This window comes from Bos indicus, chromosome 11 (assembly GCF_029378745.1).
Source record: "Bos indicus isolate NIAB-ARS_2022 breed Sahiwal x Tharparkar chromosome 11, NIAB-ARS_B.indTharparkar_mat_pri_1.0, whole genome shotgun sequence".
NCBI classification, from domain to species: Eukaryota; Metazoa; Chordata; class Mammalia; order Artiodactyla; family Bovidae; genus Bos; species Bos indicus.
The window spans coordinates 33,218,249-33,236,141 of record NC_091770.1 but is presented as its reverse complement, the minus strand read 5'-3'; the positions used below and the strand labels follow the sequence as shown (position 1 = coordinate 33,236,141).

The 17,893-nt window shown below is 41.1% G+C and overlaps 1 protein-coding gene across 21 annotated transcripts in view; it reads left to right on the top strand.

Annotated features, from left to right (window-relative positions):
- The first annotated feature begins 7,767 nt into the window (after nucleotides 1-7,767).
- NRXN1 (neurexin 1) overlaps nucleotides 7,768-17,893 on the top strand; it is a 1,219,761-nt gene continuing 1,209,635 nt past the window's right edge. For 10 of the 21 annotated variants that reach the window (XM_070798640.1, XM_070798630.1, XM_070798637.1 and 7 more), the window contains exons 1-2: nucleotides 7,887-8,301; nucleotides 11,014-12,670. In XM_070798640.1, coding sequence (XP_070654741.1) covers nucleotides 11,899-12,670 — 772 coding nt within the window. In that variant the 5' untranslated portion in view covers nucleotides 7,887-8,301; nucleotides 11,014-11,898. Of the gene's footprint in view, nucleotides 8,302-11,013; nucleotides 12,671-17,893 lie in introns of all 21 variants that reach the window. The other 11 variants (XM_070798636.1, XM_070798622.1, XM_070798633.1 and 8 more) reach the window with 5 other exon arrangements.

Sequence of the window (17,893 nt, the reverse complement as noted above, 5' to 3'; positions counted from 1 at the left end):
CTGACCACAATCTGCTAGAGCTGGGGTGTGGATGCCCTTTTTAGAAAATGCGCAATCTGTAGTTGGCCACAGTGCCAACCCATCCTCATTGTTTCCCCAGTTCGGTTTACCTCACTCATGTATGTCACATACTGAACTTGCTTACATTTCTGTCTCCTCTCCTTGATCTACAGAAAATTAAATTGTCTAGTATTGTACTATAGTTTAATTCAGTGAGATGTCTAGATCAAGTGCAAACATTTTAAGATTTAGTTCATTTCCATTTTACTGTTATATTTCCTTCAACAGGAGAAAAGCTCTTATAAAAATAAAATTCTTGTCAATTTGGCTTTACGTGTAACTTCAAAAGCCCAAGATTATTTTTTTGTTTAAAAAGTTAGTATCTCTAATTTGTGAAATTCCAATAGTGTATACTGAATATCTACCATTGTCTTTATTTTTAATATACTTAGCTTTCTGTGTGTGTATGATTAGTGTATGTGTGATATATGATTAAGTGTATGTGTGATATATGATTAAATGAAAAACAGTATTAAGCAGAGGCAGTGGAGAAAAAACTGGGTATGAAAGGTAAACATAAGCACTACAGGAGAAGGAGAGAGCCCTGGAAGAATAATGAGGCTTAAAAATGGACTGCAAGCAGATCCAACCAGTCCATTCTGAAGGAGATCAGCCCTGGGATTTCTTTGGAAGGAATGATGCTAAAGCTGAAATTCCAGTACTTTGGCCACCTCATGCAAAGAATTGGCTCATTGGAAAAGATTCTGATGCTGGGAGGGATTGGGGGCAGGAGGTAAAGGGGACGACAGAGGATGAGATGGCTGGATGGCATTGAGTCCATCACCGACTCGATGGACATGAGTTTGAGTGAACTCTGGGAGTTGGTGATGGATGGGGAGGCCTGGCGTACTGTGATTCATAGGGTCGCAAAGAGTTGGACACGACTGAGCGACTGAACTGAACTGAATTGAAATATATACATATAAAAATGAGGGGGACTAGTCTGTGATAAGATGGGAAACAGATAAACAATAAACAATAATTCACACAAGATGTGCCTTAAAAGCTACCTACAAATTATTTCAATATGCCCACACAGAGAATTGATTCCACAGATTTTGAGGAAGGCTGAAATTAACCAAAGGTACAATAAGGTTTTGAGTCTCACCGGCATCTAGAACATCAGCACAGCTCTTGATCTTCCCTCAAAAGTCACAGTAAGGGGAAATAAACTGTATTGGTTAAATTAAACACACTGGCTGCAAGGGCTCCATGAAAATAAGTGTAAAGCTAGATTCTGATGGATGAGAAAATTCCTTTCCTGAAGTCTAGCCATCGGAAATGGGAGAAATTGACTGTGAGTAGGGATGTGATAGCTCACTGTTATCAAATAGCTCCCTGGTAGCTCAGTGTTATCAAATCTGCCTGCAATACAGGAGACTTGCAGGATTCTCGGGTTAGATCCCTGGCTCAAATATGTGACTAATCAGGGAATAAAATCACCCCCACAGGGATTTCTCACAAATTAGTTTAGTAGCTGCTATTCTTCTTCAGAAAGATATTTCATCATTGTAGGGGGAAGGAGAGGTGGGAGGGAGGCATGAAGGAACATAAACAGGTGTTAGTGGTGCCTTAGATTTAAGAACACTACCCTTCAAAAGCACTGAGAAGTGAAGTCTCAGTCGTGTCTGACTCTTTGCGACCCCATGGACTGTAGCCCACCAGGATCCTCCATCCATGGAATTTTTTAGGCAAGAGTACTGGAGTGGGTTGCTGTTTCCTTCTGCAGGGGATCTTAGGGATCCTATATTAAAACCTCTCTAGCAGGTGCATCAGTTAGAACTTAAAGTACTATCCTCAAGTACCTATTCATGTGCTTTCTCTACCTTGGCTTGACACATTAATAATTATCATTATTCAAGTAATTTGTAGCCATTAAAAACCAGCCTATATTCTAATTACTGAAAAATTATATATTCATGAAAGTAGCCTAGTTTTACTTTGCCAAAGATTTTTTTTTCAAGTAGTACAAAACAATATAACATGCTGAGTTTGCTTATTTCTTTTGAAAGTAACTTAGTAAACTTCATGAGAAATTATAGGGCTTTTTCTATATGAAATTTCTAGTATTTTTTTCCCATTCTATAGCTGAGTCCAAAGACCTAGACTTATTGTATTTCTTTGCATTTAAAAACTCCTCTAAGTTGTTTTGTTGAAAATGAGGTTTACACAGGGGCATGTTCAATAACTATTCATCAACTTTTGTTACTACAAAACCATGTCGATTCATACAAAGGAAACCAGCTAGACATTTAGCCACAAACCAAATAATAGTGTTGTATTTACTATTAAAATAAATAAATTGTAAACTAAACAATAGCATTCCAATTATGCAACAGTGATACTGTTATTAAGTAGAGGAATTCACTATTAGTCTGAAATTTAGTTGAGAATATCATTTAATCTAATCTCTCCCTAGTAATACCATTATTTCAGTAGGAAACAATGGCTTTCATTTTGATCACTTGTATCACAGCAAATAGAAAATCCCTCAAAATGATAAATCTTATTGCTCTTTTAAATTATCTACCATCTTTAGTGGAAAGGCAGTTAATACATATCAACTCATATTTTCCCTCATTATTACCACACATTTCTTCTCAATCACATATTTGTAAAGCTAAAACCCTCTTCCAAATTGATATCAGTCTTGGAATGCATGGGTATCTCAAAACCTCCACATTGCCTTAATGTTAATTGAGAAAGTAGGTGTTTACACTGATCTCCTAATGTTAAAGCACAAGCTATGATTGTGGCAACAAACACAGAGTGTCTCTATATTCATTTCTCAGTCAAAAAAAAAATCTTATCGCTTATTTTCATTTATTTTTAGTGTAGAGCAAGCTTCCAAGTTAGAATGCTCATTAATATTTAATACCTTATGGAAATATATTTGTTTATGGTGATCACGCATTTCCATTTTTGTTGTTGCAAAATGTTTACCAGTTTGTATGAGATATTATTTATGTTTCCATATTTGGGTTGTTAGGAATTCTCCCAATCAGACATAAGCATAAACAACCACCTTGATTTCACAATTATCTCATTTGTTCTGAGTAGTAGAAAGGGGCAGAAGTTAAAATCCTTCACACAGTACTGTAGCCTAAAATTGGTAGATTCCCTTAGGTGATTGGAGAGGAATTAATCCTAGTTTCCACCTTTCTAAAAAAAAAAAGAAAGTACTAGATTCTTCTGACAAATGTTGAAAGTGTCAATCACTTAGTACTGTCTGATTCTTTGTGACCCCATGGACTGTAGCCTGCCATTACCTTCTTCAAGGGATCTTCCAGATTCAGTGATCTAACCAGCGTTTCCTGCTTAGACAGCGGATATTTTTACTGTCTGAACCACAGGGGAAGCCCCTACAAATATTAAATTGCCTCAAATTTATTTCAATAGGAATCATTTTACATCTTACCTACAAACAAAAAAAGAAATAACATTAAAAACACCTCATCCGTTTTCATTAAGATACTTTATATAGTATTTGCCATTAAGGAAAGATATTTCTAATACATTCCAAAGTTGGCTGTGTAGTTTTCTGAATTCCTCTTGATGAAACTCTTAAAAAAGGAATGAACATTAATTAACATTTGTATTATGTCAAGTAGTGTGCTGCTGCTGCTAAGTCACGTCAGTCATGTCCGACTCTGTGCGACCCCGTAGACGGCAGCCTACCAGGCTCCCCGGTCCCTGGGATTCTCCAGGCAAGAACACTGGAGTGGGTTGCCATTTCCTTCTCCAATGCACGAAAGTGAAAAGTCAAAGTGAAGTCGCTCAGTCGTGTCCAACTCAGCGATCCCATGGACTGCAGCCTACCAGGCTCCTCCATCCATGGAAGTTTCCAGGCAAGAGTACTAGAGTGGGTCGCCAGTGCCTTCTCCAAGTACTGTGCTAGGCGTATTCAATCATTTGATGAGAGGTAGACCACTCCAGTACTCTTGCCTGGAAAATCCCATGGATGGCAGAGCCTGATAGGCTGCAGTCCATGGGGTCGCTAAGAGTTGGACACGACTGAGTGACTTCACTTTCACTTTTCCCTTTCACTCATTGGAGAAGGAAATGGTGGCCCACTCCAGTGTTCTTGCCTAGAGAATCCCAGGGATGGGGGAGCCTGGTGGGCTTCTGTCTATGGGGTAGCACAGAGTCGGACACGACTGAAGTGACTTAGCAGCAGCAGCAGCAGAGTAGCATGGTGTTTAAGATCACAGTCTTGAGTTTGAATATTTCTTTGCTCTTATATTGCTAGGTGTGACCTTGACTGTCTTGGTTAACCTCTCTGTGCTTCACTTTTCTCATTGATATTATGAGTGAAGTCCTAGACTCTTTCCTATAGGGTTGTTGTGAGGGATACACTAAGTTAATGTAAGTAAAATACTAGAGCAGTTTGGCATGGAGTAGACACTTAGCATCAGATATCAGCATTATCTTCACCAGATCTAATAAAGTGTCATTATCTTTTACTGATGAGGAAACTAGTGTTCAGAGAGTTGAAGCGATTTACATTTAGAAACAACCCAGCAAGTCATATTTTCATGACTGCAGCCATGAAATTAAAAGACACTTACTCCTTGGAAGAAAAGTTATGACCAACCTAGATAGCGTATTGAGAAGCAGAGACATTACTTTGCCAACAAAGGTCCATCTAGTCAAGGCCATGGTTTTTCCAGTGGTCATGTATGAATGTGAGAGTTGGACTGTGAAGAAAGCTGAGGGCCGAAGAACTGATGCTTCTGAACTGTGGTGTTGGAGACGACTCTTGAGAGTCCCTTGGACTGCAAGGAGATCCAACCAGTCCATTCTGAAGGAGATCAGCCCTGGGATTTCTTTGGAGGAATGATGCTAAAGCTGAAACTCCAGTACTTTGGCCACCTCATGCGAAGAGGTGACTCATTGGAAAAGACTCTGATGCTGGGAAGGATTGGGGGCAGGAGGAGAAGGGGACGGCAGAGGATGAGATGGCTGGATGGCATCACTGACTCGATGGATGTGAGTCTGAATGAACTCCGGGAGTTGGTGATGGACAGGGAGGCCTGGCGTGCTGCGATTCATGGGGTCGCAAAGAGTTGAACACGACTGAGCGACTGAACTGAACTGAAGGGGTAGGCACATAGGACTTTTTGTTTTAAAACTTATGCATGAAGAATAAGACTTTTAATATATTAATTTCTTTGAACTAGAAAATCACAGAAGACAGCCTGTGGAAAACTATAATCCAGTGGAAACACTGTGTAGACCAACTGAAGATAAGATCCAAATTCACAAAGGTAAAATGAAAGAAACTAAATAATTAATCAGGTCTTACATACTGATGGCAATCAATGGGTTTTAAGAGTCCAGGTAAAAGACAGGACTTGGACTCTTAAGAGAGCCTCTAGAAATCTGCTAGCATCATCAGATTTACTGAGGAACGTACACAGATTACAAGGGTATTGTGGAACCCTTACGATTCAATTATGAACCCTTTTAGATTCAATTCTTATAAATAAGCTGTCCCTTCTACTTACTTTTGTAGTAAGCTTTACCTCTATAAGAGACATATATAGGCACATTTTATATGCTATTTGTTCTAGAACCTATTGATAATTTTTTTTAAATACCCTAAATTAGGTAGAGTATATTTGTGGTTCAGATTCACTTATGACTGATTAACCATCTAGTCAAGGCTATGGTTTTTCCAGTGGGCATGTATGGATGTGAGAGTTGGACTGTGAAGAAGGCTGAGTGCTGAAGAATTGATGCTTTTGAACTGTGGTGTTGGAGAAGACTCTTGAGAGTCCCTTGGACTGCAAGGAGATCCAACCAGTCCATTCTAAAGGAGATCAGCCCTGGGTGTTCTTTGGAAGGAATGATGTTAAAGCTGAAACTCCAATACTTTGGCCACCTCATGAGAAGAGTTGACTTATTGGAAAAGACTCTGATGCTGGGAGGGATTGGGGGCAGGAGGAGAAGGGGACGACAGAGGATGAGATGGTTGGATGGCATCACTAACTCGATGGACGTGAGTCTGAATGAACTCCAGGAGATGGTGATGGACAGGGAGGCCTGGTGTGCTGTGATTCATGGGGTCACAAAGAGTCCGACACGACTGAGCGATTGAACTGAACTGAACTGAACCTTAGATAAGGTATTTTTCTGAGACTTAGAGTTACATTATTTAATAATTCACTTTAAAAATATCATGTTAGCAGTTATTAGTTCATTACATTCCCAAAGTAATCCTGTGGAATAAATTGGCACTCACTAGTACCCATACTTTACATTCAAGGAATCTGAATTTCAGAGAAGTGACTTCCATTGGTTCAGAGAGAACAGAATGGGCTTGGAACTAATAGAAAGAAGCTAGCATTTATTCAACACAGTTCTCAACTATTTTATATCTATTTATTAATTTAACCTCCACAACAACAAATAGATAAATTGGGAACTGTTAACATATCCATTTTACAGATGATGTGACTGAGGCATTGCAAGATTAAGCATTTTACTTAAGGTCACAGCTGCTACATGGCAGAGATGAAATTCAAGCCCAGATAACCTGATTCTAGTTCCCACACATTTAATTACTTGACCACACTGCCTTTCTGAACCCAATAAAAATAATATAATTTATTCCTGTCTCCAAGTTATTTAGACTCTTAGACAAGCAGTGAAAGTATAAATAGGCTTATCAAAAGGAATGAGTTCTGGTTTCTTTGGCAGGAAATGGATATCAGATTAGGAATGTATATTATTTTAGTACTCCTAAATTTGTCTACTTCTTACAGTTTTGCTATATAGGGCCGAAATGCAGAAAATAGTCTTACCTTAACAATATTTAAGGCTGAAGCTATTAGGCTTGTGGTACTGAAATAAATATGTCTGCTTTTTATGCTCTAAAACTAACCCAGACTAGGAATATAATAGGGTTAGAAATTTAAATGTCCATAGGACTCAAACTATAATTAAGCCACACACCTCAGACTTCTCTACCACCTATTTTTGCAAGCTTCCTTTAGATTTAACTCCTTTGTCACCAAACTCAGCAATGCCTACTGGGCATGCCCAGTGATATGGTCAGTGCCTTGTATCAAGTTTCACTTCCTCCAGGTTTTACCAGCTGCAAAAGGAAGGAGGAGATAGAGCGAAGAGTTAAACAGGAACAGAACTTGGTTCAGCTCCGGATGTCCATGCCAGGGCAGAGCACAGAAAGCTGGGGGAGGAGAAGGGATGAGGAGACGTTACCACCAAAGTACCTTGTCCAATAGATGAGTCTGGGCTCTTAAACTGGCACGTTAACTGGGTGGGTCCCTTTTGCATCTTTTTGGCAAAGCTTGGGCAGATCGTGAAGATCTGAAGTGATCACCCATCCCGGGGCCACTGTAAGGGGTGGGGCAGGGACCGTGGATCTGGGGGAATGCCAGCGACTGTGTGAACCTTGCCTGTCTCTGCATTCCTTGAAGAGCTGCAGCTTTTCTAGGGTTCCAAGCAAGAGATCAAAGTGCACAAGTAAAGCGAGAGCTCATCTTAATCACGGACTCCTTGGCCCCTTCCTTTTGGCCCTGGAACCAACCCTCTCAGATACCGTTGCCCAATCACGACTAAACCCCGGAGAAGTGGAATCTCCACACAGCTTTCCGTGGGTCTAGCAGGGGCCTGGGCATGCTCAGTAGGCTACGTGTTTCTCTCTTTCTTTTTTTTCCTCTCTCTCTCTCCCTCTCCCGCTCTCTCCTCTTCCTCTTTTTCTATATCCACCTCCCCTCTCTCTCATGGGGGAGGGTGGGTGGTGACAAGTTAGAAGCACTCGCGTTAGGTCCCCGCCCCCAGGATCGGGCTCCCCCGGCAAGAGGACGAAGCAAAGGCAGAAACACACCTCACTGCGCAGCATCCCCATCGGGAGGGGCTGTGCCCGGCGGGCTGAGCCCACCAGTATCCCAGTCTGGGGACGGCCCGCCGCTCTCCATGGTACTGCGGAGAGCTCAGCTCCGCCCTTCTCTTTCAGAAGGACAGCACCCAACGTCACGTAACCCAGCCTTCTCGGGCTCCACGACCGCCTCCTCCTTCCCAGCTCTTTCCCTCTCCTCCTCCTTCTGCTCCCCTCCTTTGCCTGTTCTCCCCTCCCGCACTCCTGGAGATAGACGCTCAAGCCTGACGCCTCTCAAAAGGCAGCAGCAGTCGCCTTATCCACAGACCTCAGGAAATTCGCTTTGACCGTTGCATGCCTCAAGCTCTGGCTCGAGCTAAGGGGGAATAACCGGGCAGGTAAAGAAGCTCAATTTGTGTTGGGGGGGAGGGGATGGGGCGAGGCTAGCTGGAGAAGGATATCTTTCCCCATTGTAATTGAGCCAGGATCTGCCACAAATGCACTGGGAAGAATGGGTGGTGGGAGGGTGGAGGAGTATAGATCTTGGTTGTTTTGCATGAAGCTTTTTAAATAATGGCAAGAAGATGAGATGGTGGAGCTGGGGTAGTAACTTGAAGACTGAATGCAGTGATTTATTAGCAGAAAAAGAAAACGGGCAAGTTAGAAACCAAAGCAATAAAATACATCTAGAGCTACATCTTTCTTTCCCTTCCCCATCAGCCCCATGCTGTGCCTAGCCTTAATTTGTGCAGTCGACTCCAGGCTCCAAGAAACTGCACTGGTATTAGAGATGGGGCTTAGAGACTGGGCGGGAAAGCCAGGGAGAATTTTGGGTGTGCATTGGTATTAAGGGACTTTGAAATATCCAGGGGGAAATGATAGGCGCTTCTAAAAATCCTCTCAAATATTTCAGGTTCTTTATTATGATATATTGAATGATGCATGGAAAGGTATGTGCATGTTTGTGCGTGTGTGTGTTACCATAAACATATTAAAATAAATGCAACTGCAGCCCATGAGCATACTGTATCGATCCTTCCAGTGGCTTGGGAATGAATTTGATTCTAGAAATGAAAGAAAAGATTAATGAGGCTGTTAGTCTGCTTTTGAATTAGAGCGCTTCTTCCTTTGGCTGCAGTGAGGTTGTTTTTCAGATCCTTTTATTTTATCCTCTAATTTGTGAACTCGCCAGGTTTTCCCGGCACCTAGAGAGAATCCTTTTCTCCATATAAATACAGATACTCTCTCACACACAATGAGCTTCCTCTAAGAACTGGAAGAGTCAGTTGACCTCCCCTGTGGTAAGAATATATGTTTTCCTCCCTCTCTTACATTCCTTAAAAAAAATTGTCAAGATATGCATCGTTGGAGGAGGGCAAGAGAGCGGTGTAAAGAAAGGTTTTATGATCTATGGAATGTCAATTAATAAAACAATTGATTCCAACTGACTAACAAAAAAAAAGGTTTTCTAACACAGGAGCTTGTAAATGGTTTCAAAGCACTTACTCTTGATCTTGAAATTTCAGGTTTATTTCACAATAACCGAAAATTTCACAGATTTCTGAGTCCACTTAAAAAATGAAAGTCTTCTGAATAATATGTTTCTTAGAATGATTTTTAAGAGCACTTTTCTTTGGGTTTGGAGCAGGAGTAGACAAGATATGGCTGGTGATTACTGATGGTGTGGCATGTATCAGCCGTAATAAAAAAGCAACTGAGATTTTAATTTCCCTTTGCTAGTGGGCAGTGTGTGTAGTGTGTTGTGTGTGTACTGAAAGAGAGAGAACCGGTCATCAATTTCATCTGGGGAGGAACTTGAAGTGGGATCCCCTAGCTTGGTGGCTCTCAGATGACACCTGTAGGGATTGCTCTGTATTGAAGACAAATGTTCTTGGTTCCCTTCATGGAGGAGCAGCAGCACAATGCGGTGCCATAAATTACTGCTAGTTTCAGCTTGTAGGAAAAAAAGTGTTAATTGGATAGTGAGTTTCTGTGTCTAGGCAATAAACTGGTGTCTGTGCCTGTGTATGTTGTGTGTGTATGTGTTGGGCGGGGGGAGATAGTGAGAAATGGAAATGGTGAAGGAAATACATATATTTCCTTAACCGGACCAGATGATACATTGTGATTTTCTTGGTTAAATATGAGAGTAATTTTTGGTTAAAAAAAAAAAGACTGAAAAACAATTCACTATATATGAGTTCTATACCATTACAAGAACCTGTCAGATTAGAGTTGAATAAAGAGAGATGACTTAATAGTATAGTGAGTAATTCAAAGATATGATTTTAAATGTGAGCTTCCTCGAGCCATAGCAGCTAAGGTGACACAGTAGCTATTCTAACCACACAAATTCTAAGAGCTGACAGCCAGAAAGGACTTGAAGAGGAGTTAAGATCACTGCACTGTTAGGCAAAATATTAAATACTTGACTTTAGAGGAGTTAATATTATGGCAGTTGAGACACAAATGCTGCCGAAAACTGACATCTGACTCCAGTGAGGTATTTTCTCTTATAGTGAATGATTCCTTCAATAAAAAGGAAGAAAATACTCATTTGAAATTTAAGAATCCCAAACAACCATCAGCGTTCTTCTCTCTCTAAGAAAAATAAGAGTAGGAATGCTACACAAATCCATGCTGGCAGCTTCCAGTCAAGTTTGGTATGCTTTGCCTGTTGTAAAATCAGCTATTAACTGAGATTTAAATAAGCTGTATTTTTATTGTCTATATAACCAGTGCACATATAAGCAGAAGTTTCTAACAAAGTCTTTCTCTCCCCTCTTCTTTTCACATATTTTAAACTTTCTCAGAAACATTAAAATCTAACATTAACCAAATTTCTATTTAAAAGAAAAAATTTGGGAGGGTTACCTATTAATGGTTACAATAAACTACAAGGGTGTGGTACTGGCTGATTGTAAGAGTGTGATATTAACTATTAGGAGACATTAGTTCTTCTTACTTATAGATCAGGACAAATAAGTTCCTTCCAATAAGGTTAACTCTGACTTGCTAATAACAGCAATTATATACCTGATTTCTGGGTTGAATAATGATTATATGATACTCAGACTTTAGAACTTAATTTTTATTTTAATTCTCTGCAGATTTCTGGGTCCTTATAAAAAGACAAAATAAAACCAAAATGCATCACCAACACACGACCAATTGATACACTGGCATGTTAGCTTGGCCTTGCAGAGACGGAGAGGAGAGAAGAGGAGCTGGTGTGTTTTCCACCTCTAACAGCTTCTGGCTATTTCACAGCTTCAGTGTTTGAACCCTATTGTTGGGGAGGGAAAAAGAGAAGTAAAGCCCTGAGGCCATGTGCAAGGAATTCTGCTTTGGCTACAGAGATACTGGAAGTCTATGATAATGGCAGAAGACGCAGGCCTTTGAAGCTACTCGGGTTGATAAGTGGTGCCTTACTGGTTTGGACACTGCACCTGGAGGAGAAACACCTGAGGTGTTACCAAGCATTCAAGGATCCTGGTTCTTTGCTGGCATCTTACTTCCCTGGAAAGTGTTTGCTTTTTACCTGACTCTAACCGTTTCCCTTTTGCCTGGTACCACTGCTGATACCTGGCAGATAATGGTATTTGAAGAGTGAAGTCTCTGTCGACCCCACCAATGCCCTTGGACTAGTTCATCGGACTCAAATGGATGCGTGATTTCCCTTGATTTTCTGTTGACACCTTTTTCCAGAAGGTTGCTTCCAAAGTGTATCCTCCCTTTGGTCCGGAAGTTCTGTGGCTGCCCTGTGCTACTGGGGTCTACGTTTTCCAGTTGGGAGGGGACTATAGGGAGAGAGGGAGGGGTTGCTGGAAGAAGAAGAAGAAAAAAAGAGCTAGATAAAGGAGGGGACATTCCTCCCACTCCTGCCCGTCCCCTTACCCGACTTCTTTCCGGACCCCGATTTCTGCATCACGGTGTCCAAGATCATTTTGACCCTGTCGGCCCCGGCACCCCCCCGCCGCACCCCAGCCCCGAGCATGGGGACGGCGCTTCTCCAGCGCGGGGGCTGCTTTCTCCTGTGCCTCTCGCTGCTGCTCCTGGGCTGCTGGGCGGAGCTGGGCAGCGGGCTGGAGTTCCCGGGTGCTGAGGGCCAGTGGACGCGCTTCCCCAAGTGGAACGCCTGCTGCGAGAGCGAGATGAGCTTCCAGCTGAAGACGCGCAGCGCCCGGGGCCTAGTGCTCTACTTCGACGACGAGGGCTTCTGCGACTTCCTGGAGCTCATCCTGACGCGCGGCGGCCGTCTGCAGCTCAGCTTCTCCATCTTCTGCGCCGAGCCCGCCACGCTCCTGACGGACACGCCGGTCAACGACGGCGCGTGGCACAACGTGCGGATCCGCCGGCAGTTCCGCAACACCACGCTCTTCATCGACCAGGTGGAGGCCAAGTGGGTGGAGGTCAAGTCCAAGCGCCGGGACATGACGGTGTTCAGCGGCCTCTTCGTCGGGGGGCTTCCCCCGGAACTGCGCGCCGCGGCTCTCAAGCTCACGCTGGCCTCCGTGCGGGAGCGAGAGCCCTTCAAAGGCTGGATCCGCGACGTGCGGGTCAACTCCTCTCTGGCCCTGCCCGTGGACAGCGGCGAGGTCAAGCTGGACGACGAGCCGCCCAACAGCGGCGGCGGGAGCCCGTGCGAAGCGGGCGAGGAGGGCGAGGGCGGCGTGTGCCTCAACGGGGGCGTGTGTTCCGTAGTGGACGACCAGGCGGTGTGCGACTGCTCGCGAACTGGCTTCCGTGGCAAGGACTGCAGCCAAGGTAAGGCCCGATGACGCTGGAGCCCTGGGGCCTTGGCCTGGGCAGGGTACGGGGAGGAAGGGCGAGGCAGGCCGGGGCCTGTGCATGCGGGCTTCCTTCTCTGGAGAGCTTGTGTCGCGTAGGGTCCAGGTGAAAACCTGTTTCGGGCCTCTCCGCCCTCTTACCTCCCACAGCCCCTCCCGTGGCCTCTTGGGAAAGGTTGAGCATTCCCCATTTTCAGGTTCAGTTTCCTCCCGGAGCCCTTTCCACTAGTCCTACTTCCTTCCAAGTGGCAAGTAAAATGACCTCTCTTCTTCAGTCCTCGGGTTCTTTGCCAAGCCGTTTCCTCTCTTCACTGGACTGGGGCCCACCAGAACATATAATGTGCTTTTCCTCTGTCACCACTGTCTGTAATACACAGATTTCCCCCGTAAGATGCAGATTGGGCATATGTTTGGTGAAAAATGAAGTCAAGAGAAATTGACCATGGTTGAGAATCCCCACATAGTTGGTAATGGGCAAGGGAGACAGGATTCATAGACACAGCTGTGCCTTTTACAAGTAGAGTGGCCAGTCCTGCTCCTGTGGGGAAAGGGGGGTGGAGTAGGGCAGGACTTGTGCAAGATTTCTTGATTAGGAGGAGGGTTCTTGGAATTAATGGTAGTTTCTTTGGCTATGTCCAACATTTGTTGGTTTAATCAATTATTTCTGTGGTTTCTTGAAGTGGGAGAGAGGTCAGCTCATGTTTAGAAGAGTTAGAGATTAAATAGCATATTTCTTAATCAGATGACTTGGGAAGGTAAATAGTAGAGAGATTTAGACGTTGGACTGGGAAGCGTCTGCAGGCTAATAAACAGGGGATGCATATGAAGCATTGCAAGAGATTTTCCAAGGATATTCAGCTAATGATATTTATCTGAGTAGTGGAGGCCAAGTTGTTGTTCTTAGGGATTGAAACTGTGGAATTAAAAAAAAAAAAAACCCTCATACCTCTAAGTTTAATTTTCTCCCTTTTATACATAAAATTCAGTCATCAATGTATTTTTCCAATGTTGCTACATAACAATGACCAAGGAAAAATATTGTTGTATAGATATAGGAAAGCCTGTGAACAAAAAGTGAACGATATGAAAAAGAAATATGAATGTATCCATGGCTGAGCAGGAGAGATGTCAGGGTTTAAAGTAGATAGCTTTTGGGTCAAATCAAGACAATCAACAACATATGGATAAATGGCATTTATGGCTGTTTTTTAGAGGTGAATTATTAAAGCTTATTTTGAAAGCTTTAGAGACAAAAACTCTATGTATGGCTGTATTTTATTGTATAATATCTTCTGGACTTTTTTTGTTGTTTTTTATTGCTGACACTGCTAAGGGGAACTAGCCCTTGTAAATCTTACTAGACTTGGCAGTTCTCTCTTACCTGACTTTAAGAGAAATGAAGACTCGATAAAATTTGTAATTGTTTAAACAACAGACAGGGGGAAAAAAATCTAGTCATTAGGAGTTCTATAGCCTTCATGGTTTTATGAAAAAAAAAGTAAGGTGTGACTGTACTGCTTTCTGCCTCCATGAAGGTTTTTGTTTTCATGTATTTTGGCTTAAATAATTATAGAGGACTGTGTATCCCATGGCCTATACCACACTTTAGCTTGATCAGTAAATTTCCATGGATTTAACATCAGGTTTTATAGTTATGTTTTATGAAAAATGAAACAGTATATGCTTTTTTCTCTACCAAATCTAACTTGATTGTAAGCCATAAATAAGTTAGCTACATTTGATGGTTTGCTATAATATAATTTGAAGTTGCATACCTCTGCACTGATACATAGAAATGAATAAAAGATGGACGTTATTTTATGGGACACATTGCTTTAAATACCCCAATGCTGCTTTAAAATACAAAGCAGACAATTTAAGGAAGAACACATGAAATATAACTTCCTTCCTTAAATTAGGAAACGAATATGACACAATGACAGCTTGTTCTGTGTGGGAGGGTGTTTTAAATGAAAATTTTTATTTTTCTGTGCATTTTTAACGTAGGAATCCAGGGATGTGCATAATCAGGAACAGTTAAGAGTGGAGAAAGCATGGCAAAAGTAATATTTTGAAGAGAAGCAGAATTGCATATCTCTGAAATGGAAAATGGAGTGATAAAGGCAGAGCCAGTCTCCCTAGAAAGATTGGCTCCATTTTGCTTATTTTCTCTGTTTCATGTGTGTCAAGTGACTATTAAATAATTAATCGAGAATGGATGCCTCTCCCAACACCAATCATGTATTGATGGCTAGGGATAGATGATTTGTATTCAGATGAAATATAAACAAAGCCCTGCATGTAGCCAGTATTTACACTGATTGCCACATTAAAAAAAAAAACATGGTGATTTAAAAACAAACCCATAATCATTTGAAAAAATTTGGAGAAAAAGATTAACAACAAACATTAAATAATTTTCAAATTATATCTGGTCCCAACTACAATTTTTTAAACTTGATAAAAAGTCTAATATTTTAGTTACCTTTGTATTCCAAATACAGTAAGAATTATTAAAAAGAAAATTTAGGAATATTCTCTTCTTTCTAGAGTGCCTTTAAACAACTTATGCACCTATGGATTTCTAGAATATTTTCATTTAATGACCTCACTTTTATCCTTACTCATTTGTTCAGATAGCCTGACAAGTTTTATTTATTTATTCATGTGGTGATGGAAAGAGAAAACAGAAAGGTTACGTGTCATGATCAGGTTAGTGGAAGAGCCTGGGACCAACCCTCTTACTCTCAAACCCTGTATTTATCATGACTGCTGAATACGCTTTCCATTTTATTAGATTTGATCATTTTTTCAGGTCCAGTGATTATTCAAGAGAATACACACACACACACACACACACACACACACACACACACACAGAACTAATGTATATGATGGATGTTTATGGGATACATAGCTTTTTCAGTGAATCATACCCATCTTAAGTGTCCTGGGATCATTATTATTTAATAAGTTTCTACTTAAGATCACTAATAGTTTCCTAGCAGCTTGAAAGAATTAGTGAATTCTGTGGCCACCCAGTTAAAAATGAGAATAAAAAGCTGATCAATGAGAACTTAACTTATACATTTCATTATTTCCAAGTCTAGGTTTTATGCATTTTAGAGCCACTTATACGAAAATGTCATACTAGACTGAGTATCAATTTTATTCACTTCTTCTGTTTAAATAGCCTGAAACACAAGTGGCTTGTGATGGCTGATTGCTTAATATTACTGAACATGACAGTGTGATAGATATCACTTAATGAAGCCTCTGCTTTCTATGACTTTATGAATGTTGCCAGATAGACAACCATATTCACTCATTCATTCATTTTTTTCTTTATCCAACAAGTATTAAGTGCTTTGCATATGCCTGAATCATAGGCCTAAGTGATACAACGGTGAGTAAACTCTTAGAAATAGTTCCTACTTTCATAGGAAGGTAAAAGCCTCACATTCCAGTGAGGAGGCTCAGTAATTAAAAAAGTAAATACATGAAAACTTTAAACAATAGTATATATTTTGAAGGACAAGTACGTTGTACTATGAGAACTTAAAATTGTATGAACTGAATTAATCAAAAAAAGTTTTCCTGAGGGGTGATACTTAAACAAAAATCTGAGAGATAAGGAATTAGCCAGGTAAAGACACAGGAGAAATGTTAAGTCACAGCCTGGTGTAGGAGCTGACATGGCACATTCAGGAAACTAAGGGAAGGCCCTTGAATATGGAACTCTTAGTGCAGTAGGGCCAGGTCCTGTAAGGCCTTCCAACACAGTGTTGAGAATTTTAGTCTTTATTGAAAAAATGATGGAAAAACAATGGAAGGAGTTTAGTGTGGAAGGTAAGGGGGAGGACATCATTATCAAATTTACATTTCAGAATGATCACTCTGACTATAGTGTAGAGAACAGATTGATAGGAGGCCAGAGAAAAGCATTATTTTCTGTTTGTCACTCAACAACATTTGTTAAGCACACACAAATGTTTTGAGTGTCTACATGCACACGCAAACTGTAGACTGAACCAGGGGATAGAGAGGGAAGCAAGATTCTTTTTCTGAGGAAGTTAGAATTTTTGTAAGTTTGGTTCTGTATAGAACTCTGAGGCCACTTGTTTGGAACACTTTGGTTCTACCTGTAAAATGCATTATCTGAACCCTTTATGTGGATTATTATGTGATTTCTTTCAGATATGCCCATTGAATCTGTAGGCTTCTGGACCCCATTGATAGTGCCCTATTTAACTATATGCCCAAGGACCTTGCTCAATATGCCTTCCTTGTGATATATATATGTAGATAGATAGATAGATTTTAGGCTTTCAGTATTTTAACTGCTCCAATAAAGGGAAATACTACATAGATATAATCTTCATAAGGTTAAAAAAATTAAGTAGTTACTATATAGGTAAGTACTGGACAAAAATAATTCAGAGATTTTTGCCAGAGTTTTGTTTGAAGTCTACCATCAGAGGAAAGGTGGATCACCTGTGCTGAAAAAACTTCGAGGGGAATGGAGAAATTCGTAATTTTGATTTAGATAAAATGTTCTGAGAAGCTTTTGAAGCATAACAATGAAAGTCATCTGTCTGATCTATCAAAAAAAGCTTATCTTGGCTATAAAATAGTAATCAAAACTGACCATTTTAGAATGCCACAAATGAAGTGGAATGTGTTAGTTTAACTATGCTGAGATGCTTTTGTAGTATAAAGATTGAATTACTCAAACTTTATTCCTCAATACTGTCATCTGTAAAAATGGTATAATAGTACCTGCTTCAAAGAGCTCTTCTCAGAAGCAAGCAGTTCAGTTCTTGTAAAGCTCTTAGCACAGTTTGCGGCACATAGTAAATATTCTAAAGTACCACTTGTTATTTTTGTTACTGTTATCACCACTACCACTAGCACCACTACTTCTACTGATACCACTTTCTTCAGGGCTACTGTCAAGTAAAACTCAAATATATGCGTGCATGCTCAGCTGTGTCCACCTCTGCAACCCCATAGCCTGTAGCCCACCAGGTTTCTTTGTCCAAGAGAGTTTTTCAGGCAACAGTACCGGTGTGTGTGTTAGTCGCTCAGTCATGTCCAATTCTTTGCAACCCCATGGTCTGTCCATGGAATTTTCCAGGTGAGAATAGTGGAGTGGGTAGCCATTTCCTTCTTCAAAGAATACTGGAGTGGGGTGCCATTT